At 42.7% G+C, this 12,615-nt stretch overlaps 1 protein-coding gene across 3 annotated transcripts in view; it reads left to right on the forward strand.

Moving 5' to 3' along the window:
* DDR1 (discoidin domain receptor tyrosine kinase 1) overlaps positions 1-12,615 on the forward strand; it is a 76,924-nt gene that overhangs the window by 47,914 nt on the left and 16,395 nt on the right. For all 3 annotated transcript variants that reach the window (XM_026720433.2, XM_026720432.2, XM_087923384.1), the window contains 5 exons: positions 15-201; positions 832-1,078; positions 4,594-4,746; positions 4,881-5,038; positions 7,366-7,564. In XM_026720433.2, the coding sequence (XP_026576218.2) occupies positions 15-201; positions 832-1,078; positions 4,594-4,746; positions 4,881-5,038; positions 7,366-7,564 (944 nt within the window). The remainder of the gene's footprint in view (positions 1-14; positions 202-831; positions 1,079-4,593; positions 4,747-4,880; positions 5,039-7,365; positions 7,565-12,615) is intronic.

A 12,615-nucleotide genomic window follows, 5' to 3' on the forward strand; every position in this document is an offset into this window, starting at 1 on the left:
CCATTCTAATGCAGGTTACATTTTGGGGGTCTTGGCCAGTTGACGGATGGAGTGGTGGGGCTGGATGACTTCACCCAAACCAAAGAGTTCCGGGTTTGGCCTGGATACGATTATGTGGGCTGGAGCAAAATATCTTTTCCTGACGGTTTCATCAAGATGGAGTTTGAGTTTGACCGACTCAGATCCTTCACATATATGAAGGTAACAGCGTTTTTCTGAAGAAGCCCCCGATTGGTATGAAGAACCTGGTAGGATTAATGGGCTTGGCCAATTAAAAGATACGTTCCTAATACCGATAGCCCCCTCAGTTTACAACTGGTCTCTTACCAATCATTTGGGTGTCGTCTCATTCTGCTAGAAACGGGTTGGCAACCCACAGCTCCGGAGTCACATGCGGCTCTTTCATCCCTCTTCTGGGGCTCCCTGTTGCCAGGCAGCACCACAATTTTGAGAGGAGCTTCCAGGTAGCGGGTGGAAAGCACGGCGCGCCAGGAGGAAACTCTATGGCAAGGGGCGGGTTTTCTGGTCAGCTCCACAATTGATAGGGCTTCCAGTTACAACAGGTAGAGGGGGAAAAAAGCGCCATGCTAGGAGGAGACTCTATGGTGTCCATAGGAGACTCTATGGTGGGGGAACCGGACTTCTGGCTGGCTCCAGAATTGACTGGGGGGCTTCCAGTTAGGACCTTTGTGGCTCTTTGAGCGTTTAATGTTGCTGACCTCCGTGCTAGATTATTAATACAGGGAAGGGAAATAAGCGTGCTTCAGAGTTGTCTTTTCTCTTATCCTGCACTTCCCGTTCCCATTTCTGCTCCTTCACCTCAATCTCCAGGTTCACTGCAGCAATATGCACACACGTGGCGTGGGGATCTTCGAGCAGGTGGACTGCCTCTTCAAGCACAGCCTCGCCACAGCTTGGGAGCCTGTCCCTGTCTCCCGACAGCTTTCGGTGGATGTCAGGGACCCCAGTGCCCGCTCTGTCACCATACCACTGGATGGACGAATCGGCTTGTTTGTCCAGTGCCACTTTTACTTTGCCGCCGAGTGGATGCTCTTCAGTGAAATTGCCTTTCTCTCAAGTGAGTTGGGTCTGGGACTTGGGTGATCACTTGAGGCCAATGACTTGAAAGTAGAAGGTAGATGAAACCTTCGAAGATCTGACATCATTGTTGTTACTCATTAGTGTCAGTCATACTGACAATACTGGCTAGGAGTTCTAGAGGACAGTCACTTAAATATGAGCCAGCCAGTGCTGTAGCTGACAAAAAAAGCCAACACAGTTCTAGGCTGCATAAACAGAGGAATAAAATCAAAGATCAGGTGAAGGGTTAATATCACTTTATAATGCCTTGGTAAGGCCACACTTGGAATACTGCATCCAGTTTTGGTTGCCATGATGTAAAAAAGATGTGGAGGCTCTAGAAAAAGTGCAGAGAAGAGCAACCAGGATGATTAGGGGACTGGAGGCTAAAACATATGAAGAACAGTTACAGGAACTGGGTATGTCTAGTCTGATGAAAAGAAGGATTAGGGGAGACATGATAGCAGTGTTCCAATATCTCAGGGGCTGCCACAAAGAAGAGGGAGTCAAGCTATTCTCCAAAGCACCTGAGGGCAGGACAAGAAGCAATGTGGGGAAACAAATCAAGGTGAGAAGCAACTTAGAACTAAGGACATATTTCCTGACAGTGAGAACAATTAATCAGTGGAACAACTTGCCTCCAGAAGTTGTGAATGCTCCAACACTGGAAGTTATTAAGAAGAGATTGGACAACCATTTGCCTGAAATGGTATATGGTTTCCTGTCTGAGCAGAGGGTTGGACTAGAAGACCTCCAAGGTCCCTTCCAACTCTGTTATTCTAAATACTAGAGATTACATGCAAATGTTCTAGGTTCAACACTCCATTATTTCCCCTTGAAAGTGTTTGAGGTGCCCTCTTGGGAAAGAACAATCCATATCTGAAACTTTGGAAAGCTCCGGAGAATGTACAGGTAGCCCTCGAGTTACGACCATTTGTTTAGTGACTGTTTGGAGTTACAACTGCACTGGAAAAAAAATGACTTACCACTGATCCTGAGGCTTATAATCATTGCAGTGTCACATCATCAAAATTTGGGTGGCTCGGCAACTAACGTATTTAGGACAGTTGCATGATCTCAGGTCATGTGATCACCATTGGCAACTTTTCCCACCAGCTTTTGAGAAGCAAATGGGAAAAGTCAGACTCACTGAACAACTTCAATTCATTTTATTCACTCAGTGACCACAGGGATTTGCTTAATGACCAAAGCAAAAAAAAAAGGTTTTAAAATTGAGCGCACTCATTAACAACTGCCCTGCTTAACAACAGAAGTTCTGGTTGCAGTGGCGGTCATAAGTCAATTATACTACCTGTCCAATTGTAGACCCAAGGCTGAATCAGAAGAAGCTTCACTTTTGCCTTTTAGCGTCAAGGCTGTGTTTTTTAGTATTTAGTATTTATTTGATTTGTCAGTCGCTTACAAGATACAGGTATAAGAATAAATATAGTTTTGAATACATGAGATAGATACTTATAAGAAAAATAAAATATTTTTTGTCTGTCCCAGAAACGTAGATGATTGACATTTGATCAGGTGACAGAATGTAAGTTTTTAGGTATCACCCTGAAACAAGATCTAACATGGGGGGCAAATACTTTAGCCCTAGAAAAAAAGGCTCATCAACGACTGTATTTTTTAAGACTTTTAAAATCGCAACAACTGCCAGAGAGTCTGTTGGTTGCCTTTTATCGAAGCTCTATAGAGAGCATTTTATCCTATTGCCTCTGTGTGTGGTTCAGGAGTTGTACAGAGGCGGAGAAAAGGGCACTCCAAAGAGTGATAAAAAGGGCACAAAAGATCAGCGGATGTCCTCTTCCCTCATTGGAGGAGTTGTATAACATGGGATGTAGAAGGAAGATACAAAAGATCTTGAGGGACCCTTCGCATCCAGGCCACTCGTTGTTTGAGATCCTACCATCAGGAAGACAATTTAGAGTGCTGAAAGCCAGGACAAGTAGATTTAAATATAGCTTTTACCCAAGTGCTGTGATCAGGTTAAATGCAGAGTTATGAATCTGGTGGTCTTAACATATATATATCCTGGTTGTACAGTTTTTAACTGTTATTTGTTTTAATTTGTTTTACATTGTTATTTGTATATGTCTTTTGGTGTTGTTCAGTTGTATGCTGTGGAAGAGCACCTTATTTCGTTGTTCTCGGGTTTCTGAGTACAATGACAATAGATCTATCTATCTATCTATCTATCTATCTATCTATCTATCTATCTATCTATCTATCTATCTATCTGATTGTCATTGCACTCAAAGTGCAATATCCTTCTGGATGAGTCCACTTAGATCAGCATTGGCTTTTTCAAGGACTGATAGGAGGGGCAAGAAAGAAACGTCAGAGTGAGGAGAATCTCTCTCTTTTTCCCCCCCATTGCTTTTGTGGAGAGTTTTGCATTTGTTCCAGCCATTTGCAGCTGTTGTCCTGCCTGGAAGAAAAGACAGTGCCAGAAAGCGGGACATTCCCTCCACGCCTGAAGGAAAGGAAAGAAACCAACCCTCTGCAGCTGTGACCAGCAGCCAAACTCTTCAGGCATTTATTCCAAACTGCCTCCACTTTGCAGCTGGTGTCAGGGGAGGGCTGGGAGCATGGTTAGGAGATGATGACATGGCATTTCCCCCAATTTACCTCCTGAGAAGTACTATTAGAAACATCCCTTCTCCCCCCCCCCCATCTGTTCTCCCTCTGTATGTTCTGGAACATCTGTTACAGATCAGGGAAAGCCCATCTGCTGTGTTTCCAGGCCAGAGAACAGCAGGGTGGGCAGCCATTGGAATGGGAGAGTGGCAGGTCGCAGGGAGACGGCTTAATCACCAAACTTTCCCCAGTAACCCAGCCTTCCTCTTGCAAGAACATAAGACCAGCCCCTGCTGGTTCAATGCAGGACTTTGTTCCTATGGAGGGGCCCGCAGATGGGGCCTCTGGAGTGCTTGCAGATAGTAAATGGAGGCGCTTTTCTTTCTCTGATCTTCGTTCCCTCAATCCAGGAGCAGGGGTGCGAATTCAACTGGTATAACAAACCGGTTCATCTAGTTTAATGAAAGCTGGTATATCTAGTTTCATGAAAAGAAGGACTAGGGGAGACATGATAGCGGTCTTCCAATATCTCACAGGCTTCCACAAAGAAGAGGGAGTCAAGCTATTCTCCAAAGCCCCTGAGGGCAGGACAAGAAGCAACGGATGGAAACTAACCAAGGAGAGAAGCAACTTAGAACTAAGGAGAAATTTCCTGACAGAACAACTTGCCTCCAGAAGTTGTGAATGCTCCAACACTGGAAGCTTTTAAGAAGAAGATGGATAACCATTTGTCTGAAGTGGTGTAGGGTTTCCTGCCTAGGCAGGGGGTTGGACTAGAAGACCTCCAAGGTTCCTTCGGACTCTGTTATTCTATTCTATTTTGTTGTATACTGTGTCTTCTTTCTGGTTTTTGCACCCAGTTGATGGATACCTTCTTTTCTCTTCCCTTGTTCCCATTGCCCTTTCTGTTTTCCTCCCTTCTAGATGTTGTGGACGACCCTTCTCTTGCTGTGTCAAGTCAGTATCCCGCAGTGGTGGCTCCACCTCACCCTTCAGGCCGCAACCTTCCCATCTCTCCGGCTCTTGGTTCCTCGCTCAATGACAAAGCCGACGGTACCTCGAACCTCACCCAGGCAGGTGAGTAGCTTGCAAATCAGAGAGCCCGTGCCTCTAAATTTTCTTCCACTATCACCAGTTACCAGAAAAACTTAAGTCACATGTTCCTAAATTCCCCTCTCAACTTCCTTTTTCTATGCTTCTTTCCTCGTAAGATCTCGAAGGCGAAGTGAAATCTGGCCAGCCAATTGCAAAGGATGATAACAGCAACACCTCCATATTGATTGGCTGCTTGGTGGTCATCATCCTCCTCCTCCTGGTTGTCATATTTCTCATTCTCTGGCGTCAGTATTGGCAAAAGATTTTAGGAAAGGTAAGACAGGTGGACTCCAGGAAAATTTTGCATCTGTTTGAAAGAAATTAAGAGTGTCCCGCCCTCCTCCCTCAGCCGTGGTCTGTTGGCTAAAGTGGAGTTCCCGTCTGTTACTTCGTAATAGGAGAGGGATAATTGATTTATAGAGAAATCCACCCGGTCTTCTACCACGGTACAAGGATCAAGAAAAGATGGTCACTCTGTAGTAGAACTTTTTATTTAAAAGAAATCAGGTTAGCTTCTGATCTCTCCGGTTTCAGGATTCCTTCAGGATTGGGCATCACTTGCTAAAAATCCAGGAACAAACAACAGATATCCATAGTCAGTCAAGAGAAACATTGCAGAACTACAAGGATAAGAGTCAGAATTACACAAACCAGCTTTCTAACTTATCTTCTGTTCCATCAGTGTCTCATTCATCCAGGTCAGGGTTGTCCCAAATGTGTTTTTTCAAGAGGCAACTGGACTTTCTGGTTTTTTCTTTGAAGACATTTCACTTCTCATCCAAGAAGCTTCTTCAGCTCTGACTAGAGGGTGGATCCTTCCATTCCTCACCATTCAGTCAGAGCTGAAGAAGCTTCTTGGATGAGAAGTGAAACGTCTTCAAAGAAAAACAAGGAAGTCCAGCTGCCTCCCGAAAAACCACCTGTGCTCCATCAGTGCTACCCTCAGGTCTTGCAGCTTTCATCAGAATAATGAAATTAAAGTCGCACCATCACGCTGTAAGCTCCACTCCTGTGTGTACAATTTTGTGAAGTCTAGAAAAGGGGTGGAGTTTGTGTTGTGATGTGATGCTGTAAATATTCTATGCCAGAGGTCTCCAAACTTGGCAACCTTAAGACTAGTGGGATTCTGGGAGTTGAAGTCCACAAGCCTTAAAATTGTCAAATTTGGAAATTCCTGCTCTATGTTCATGTTTACTACTGCTATCCAACATCCTGGAAGCTGTGGGGCAACATTTTTAGATTCTGGACCCAAGATAAAATAACATTTAATTAAAATGACATCTGGTAACATTTAATTAAATTGACATCTCTCGACCTCAAGAGCCCTCAGCAGAAGCTTCTGAGGTGTCCTAGGAAGCTGGAATAACCATCTAAAGCAGTGGTTGCCAACTGGTGGGTCGCAGCCCACTGGTGGTCCACAAGAGAATTTTGGTGGTCCGCAGAGAAATGTCAACCCCAGAGCACTCTCCAAAGCAATTAATCCAGGCTGCACGGCAACACAAGGCTGCGCTGCCCACATGGCCCACGGGAACCCTCTCCGCCCACTCACTCCTTATCTGGCAAACTTGCCTGCTAAGTTGCTGTTTTTCCCTTTTTTCCCCTGACCATCAGCTGTTCTGCTGTGCTGGGAGATTTAGATAAGCTAGAAAGCAGGAAACCATTGGATTCCTTGCTTTCTAGCTAATCTTTAGATCTTCGGCAGAGCCAAACCTTCCTTAGGACTGAAGCTTCTATTATTCAGTACAGGTAGCTGATGGCAGAAAGATAGATCTCTGAGTGAATCTGTGATTCTGTGAGCAACTCAATCTGCCTGCCTGTTTGGCCTGATTTGGGGTAAACGTTGCTCTTTTTTTATAAAAAAAAATCAATATTTACATAAACATTTATAATATTTACATACAAGCCATGCCGAGCCAGTCACATGATCACCAAGCCACGCCCACATATTAGGCCATGCCCACAGAACCGGTTGTTAAGAAATTTGAATCCCTCCCCTGCCTCTGTGTGTGTGTGTATGTGTGTGTGTGTGTGAGAGAGAGAGAGAGAGAGAGAGAGAGGTTAGATCAGATCTCTCTCTCTCTCTCTCTCCCCCCCCCACCCCCCTCACCAACAAGACAGCAAGCCACTCTCAGTCAAAATTCATATTAGTGGTCCCCGGGATTTAAAATTATGAGTTTGGTGGTCCCTGAGGTCCAAAAGGTTGGCGACTCCTGATCTAAAGTGTAATGAGAATGAAGAAAATGCTAGATATGGGGGTTTCCCTTCTTTTTGAGAACAATTTCAGTAGAATAAGTGTCTATAAGAGATTCTCAATCGTCCAGGTCATGGCGAAAGACATTTTCCCAAAAGGCAAGTGGACTTTCTGGTTTTCTTTTCCTTGAAAATGTTTCACTTCTCGTCCAAGAAGCTTCTTCAGTTCTTCTTGGATGAGAAGCAAAACTTTTTCAAGTTAAAAAAAAAAATCAAGAAAGTTCGCTTGCTTTTTGGAAAAGCAGCTTTGGTATTTGGTAGAAGAAATGTTTTTCAGAGGTTGGAAATGAAAAGTCTGCCATCTCTACCTTAACAACCTTCACTGTTTCTCAACAACCTTGCGGTATGTAGGCTCAACGCCGCATCTCTGATGATGACCTCACTGTCCACCTCTCTGCACCGAACGACACGATTGTCATCAACAACACAATGAGCTCCAACAGACACTCCAACCGATACGAACGCATCCTTTCGGGTGAAACGGAATACCAGGAACCCAACAGGGCACGCATGAAACTCCCAGATCTTCCTCACAGTGCTGAGAATTCTGGTGAGAGGCTGTTGGTAAAATTGTTTTATTTATAACTAGCTCTATACTCATGCTTTGCTACGAAACTATGTGGTCGGGCTTAGATTTTGGGGAGGAAAATAAGGGGAAAAATTCTGCCTCTGCCTACCAGCATCCATCAGTATTCATCTGGCTAGTGTCCTATCAGTGTGTGAAAAGAGCTGAGGGCTGTTTGGAAACTGAAACAGTATTTGCTGGGTGAGCAAGAAGGAGACAGCAAAGAGCCGGGCGTGGCTTAGCTCAACTGTTCTGTACTAAAGCTGATTGCTGCTGTGAAACTAAAACTGAAACTCCTCTGCTTGTGTTTTGCATTTGAAAGAGATTTCTTTCCAGGTGGGGAGTAGAACTCCTTAGCATAAGAGCGTGTTAATAATAATATAGGAAATACTAATGCTCTGATGGTCATTTCAAAAAATCCTTTCTTAGTGAGCATCTAGAAGCCAAGAGGAACATATGTGCCAAATTTCAAGTTTTACGGTTTTACGGTTCTGGAGATTTTGTGATGATGCATGAGTGTTTTTTCGCTTTTATAGAGAGAGATTATTTTGTTTAAAGTGGAATATTGCAGGCACATTCTGCCCACAGCCTGGAGTTTGAGTCTGACAGGGCTCAAGGGTTGGCTCAGCTTTCCATCCTTGCAAGGTTGGTAAAATGAGGTTGTTGGGAGCAAGATCCAAATAATGCTTCTACATTGTAAATTGCCTAGAGAGTGTTGTAAGGCACTGTGCAATGGGATATATAAGCCTAAATGCTATTGCTGTTTTGTTTATTAAAACATCTTACCTATTAAATTATTGGGAAAAGTGAGTGAAAACAAAGAGACCAGAAAGTGAAGCAGCCAAGGTGATAGGGAGGAAGAAGAGAAATCCTTTGAATATTTGTTAGGAATGCCATGGTTTATTATCTATATAGGTGTGAATTTAGTTAGCATTATAGTGTATCCATTCTGACCCACTGTGGCTTTTGAGAAAAAAGCCAACAATGAAAACATAATGTAATGTTACCCTAATATAACACTGTAAAAGAATAAAATGTCCATAGTAAATAGTATGAACCAAATAAAATGTCCGTGGAGATGATGCAACAGTCATAAGTGTGAAAAACGCTGATCAGATGCTTTTTCCCCAATGCTGTTGTAACTTTTAGCAGTCACTAAACAAATCATTGTAAATGGAGGACTACCCGTATATCCCTTTTAATTAACTTAGTTGGTTTCTTTTGTATCTCCAATAGAACAGCTTTTTCATACCATTTTTGTAGCCTGACGTTTTTTAAATCCATTTTCAATCTCAATCTAGTCAGGTAAAACGTGTTCTTCCTTCATGACATTTTTTAAGCACAGCCTATTCTAAACGTTGTTTCTCCTTTAATTGTAATATTTAATTCCTTTTGGTTTCCTCTAGTGTTCCAACTTCAAAGTTTCATTTTATCAAGTTTTTTGTAAAAAAGAGAATTCAAAACAAACCCAATCAACCAACCAATCAACGCATTTATCATGACAAGGATTCTTATAATTAATTCCAAAACCTTATTTCAAATCCATCTGAACCATTAATAGGTTTGTAATTTCTCAAAATCAAAGTTCTCATCACCTTTTTGGTATTTATGTCAAAAGAATTTAAAAAAAAGATCTTAAGCTTCTATTAAACATAAACTTCTCTCGTTAATAAGCATTGAAGGAGACTCGCTCAGTGTTGTAAAACATGTAGATTCAAAGGTTACTGTACTTAATAGGTGAAAAGCAGTTCACATTTTCCAAAATTGATTAGAAAAGAAGTATTCAAATCCAGTGTTCTTTTGATGGTGTTGAAGATGATTTAAACAAGATGGCTATTTCCTCATTTCCCAGAGTGCTAAACCTATGGAAACCACCATCTTGTGGTCTCCATGCGAGGAGCAGTTGCAAAGAGTTCTTATGGGTGATCTCAAGTCCTCTCCCTGTCTGGAGAGAAATTACAAAGAGCTGATCAGCTCCACTTTTAATGGAGCCATCTTCAGTTCACCATTTCTTCCCTCAAAATCCCTATTGTCGTGCATTTAGTGTGTGTGTTCTGTGTGTTTGTATTTCCTTGCTTGTATCAAAAATATCAAAAGTAGGCTTTTGCTATAAACTGCAATCTGTGAATTGCGAAAGGAAAAAAAAAAGGAAGCAGTCCGTTAATTGGGATGTTTTGTTGGTGGCTGGTTTCATTTAAAAAGGTGGTTTAAATTTCTAGCAAAATCGAGTTATAACCTGCTCCTAAATTATGCTGATTTATGGCCTGTTTTTTTCAATACTTTTTGTTTTTAATGTAAAAGAAACTGCAAATGGAGAACTAGCCCTCCAGATTTCTTCCTGATGTGCTTAGTTTCTAAATGCAAGGAGGTATCTTTTTGTATCTTTTTTTTCTTGAAAGAAAACAGTAACACAATGCCACCTATTGTCTGAAATGGAAAAATATCTCAGGAAATTTTTTTAAAAAAAATTCTTTGAAGCAAGTAAGTTTACTTACATTTGAATAGGGAAAGCAGGTAAGGGAAAGTAAAAGAGAAAATTAAGAATGACAGGTAATCTTCGACTTACAACTAGTTGTTTAGTAACTCCTCATTACGACGATGTTGGAAAAAGTGCTTGCATTTAAGGTTGGTTTTTGCATTTATGACTGTCGCATTACTCTCATGGTGACACAATTGTAACACAAGTGCTTGGCAGCTGGCTCACTTTTACAACCGACTGCAGAGTCCTGTGATCATATGATTGCAATTCTTGGATTAATTGGTCCACAGTGTAATACATGTATTTATTTAATGACCGTTGTAAAAATGGTCGTAAAATCAGGTTCTTCTTGACTCATGACTGCAGCAATTTAGGGAAATTCCAGTCCCAATAGCGGTCAAGGACTAGCTGTAGAAGATCAAACCCTGACACATTTCATAAAAAAGTTGTTGGTTTGTTTTTTTGCTCCATTTCATATTGTATTTCCCAGCCCAAAACATGAGGCCTTCTCCAGGGATGGGCTTTAAATATTTTAGCAGCAGGTTGCTGGGTGGGTGTGTCCATGGTGGGCGTGTCCATGGTGGGCGTGGCCTAGTCGGCCTCCTGCACCACGGTGAGGGGCATTTTTGCCTTCCCTGGGCTCCAGAGGCTTTCCTCAAGGCTCCGCGACGGGAAAAACAGTCTCCCCGGGCTCCGGAGGCTCTCTGGAAGCCGGAAATGGGCCCATTTCCGGCCTTCCCGAACTTCTGTGAGGCCCGTTTTTCTCCCTCCCTGACCCTCCCTACAAGTGCCTTACACTTGCATCCAAAACAGGCCATGTGGGGACTCCTGGGAGGGGAGGGATGGAGTCGGTGGGGCCTGCCAGGAGTGGAATTTGGGGGTTCTCCAAACTGCACAGAATCTTTACTAGGGGCTCTCCTGAACCCCTGCGAACCCCCAGCAGTTCTCCCTTCCCCGATTTGGTAGTTATTCTCATGATTTAGGTAGATGGTGATATGATCCACCTCGTAAAGCTTGTGGGTCCTACTCTTTCATGCTACAGAAGATTTCACTTGATGCTTTATATGAGGAAGAGAGCACAGATGAATCCAGCAGATAATTTCTCCAAAATATTTCTCCTTAGCCTCATGCAGGTTATTCTGTTTCTTGTGAGGGAACTTTCAGTCATTTCTTTCTGGAATCTAGAGCCTGACAAGAAACGGTTGCAGTATTTCACATGATATGAAGAAGGTGTTAATTCATTCTCCTGGAAGTCCTTGAGTCATTTTATGGTTTGGAAGATGGAGGAAGAGTGGGGAAGAAAGTGCAACAGGAATGTAAGTTCTGGGATAGGTTTCCTCAGCTTGGCGGCCTCTAGATGTTTTTGACCAGAATGTCCATTATCCTGAGGTGGAGCAATGGGGATTGTTAGCTTGATATATCGAGACAGAGTCAGATTGAGGAAGGCCAGCCTTGATTGATTCCTTTGAAGAAGACAGAAGCAGTGTGATGGGGTGTGCAGCTAGAGAAGGAGTGGTGGAATCGCAGCAATCACACAATAGTTTCCCATGGAGTTGGTGACCCATTCCAGAAAGAGACCTAAAATAAAAGACTCCTCAAACCTGAACTGGATAGGGCAGTGTTGTTGAACCTTTTCGGCACTGAGTGCCGAAATGGAAGTGCGCGCATGCGCGGGAGCAGCACCAGAAACTGGAAAAGCAGCTCCCGGCGTGTATGTGCGCACCAGAAAACTGAGCTTCTCATTTCTGGCATGCTTACCGGCCACCTGGTTTTTCAGTTTCTGGCACTCATGCGCATGCAAAGACCATTTGGCCAGCATGCATTTAGACTTATATACCAGAAGGGCAGTGGGCAGTGCCCGGAGAGATGGCACTGCGTGCCACTTCCATCATGTATGCCATAGGTTCGCCATTATGGGGATAGGGGAAGGAGGAAAAAGTTCAGGGTTACCAAACCGCGTAGAACAGGGTGTTCAACTTTGGCAACTTGTGGACTGGCTGAGGAATTCTGGGAGTTGAAGTCCACAAGTCTTAAAGTCGCTAAGGTTGGACACCTCTGCCCTATAATCTCCCAGATCTAGGTTAGAAAGTAACAGATAATCCTTGGCTTATGACCACAGTTAGGGCCAGAACTTCTTTTGCTAAGCAAGAAGGTTGTTAAGGTAGTTGTGCCCAATTTTACGAGCTTTTTTTGCCACTGCTATTAAGCAACAGTGGCAAAAAAAGATCGTGAAATCAGGCACTTGCTAAATGCATTTGTTAAATGAATCACACAGTTCTTTTTTTTTTATTGGTTTTTAAGACAAACATAGACAAACAAAACATAAAAACACCAAGCCATCTTCCATATATATACATACAGTATGTCGGTTGATTTACAAATTGTTTTGTGCTTCCATTTCGTAGTCTTCAATTACAATTACATTCTATATATTCTCATATTTTCAATTAAATATTAAGTACATTAATATCATTGTTAATCAATCATTTGACTATACTTTTATTCATTCATGTTTTACGAAGTAATCCATATTTTACTTAATTTGTTTTATGACCGT

This window comes from Pseudonaja textilis, chromosome 2 (assembly GCF_049901715.1).
Source record: "Pseudonaja textilis isolate UNSWEBS1 chromosome 2, rPseTex1.2, whole genome shotgun sequence".
Lineage (NCBI taxonomy): Eukaryota > Metazoa > Chordata > Lepidosauria > Squamata > Elapidae > Pseudonaja > Pseudonaja textilis.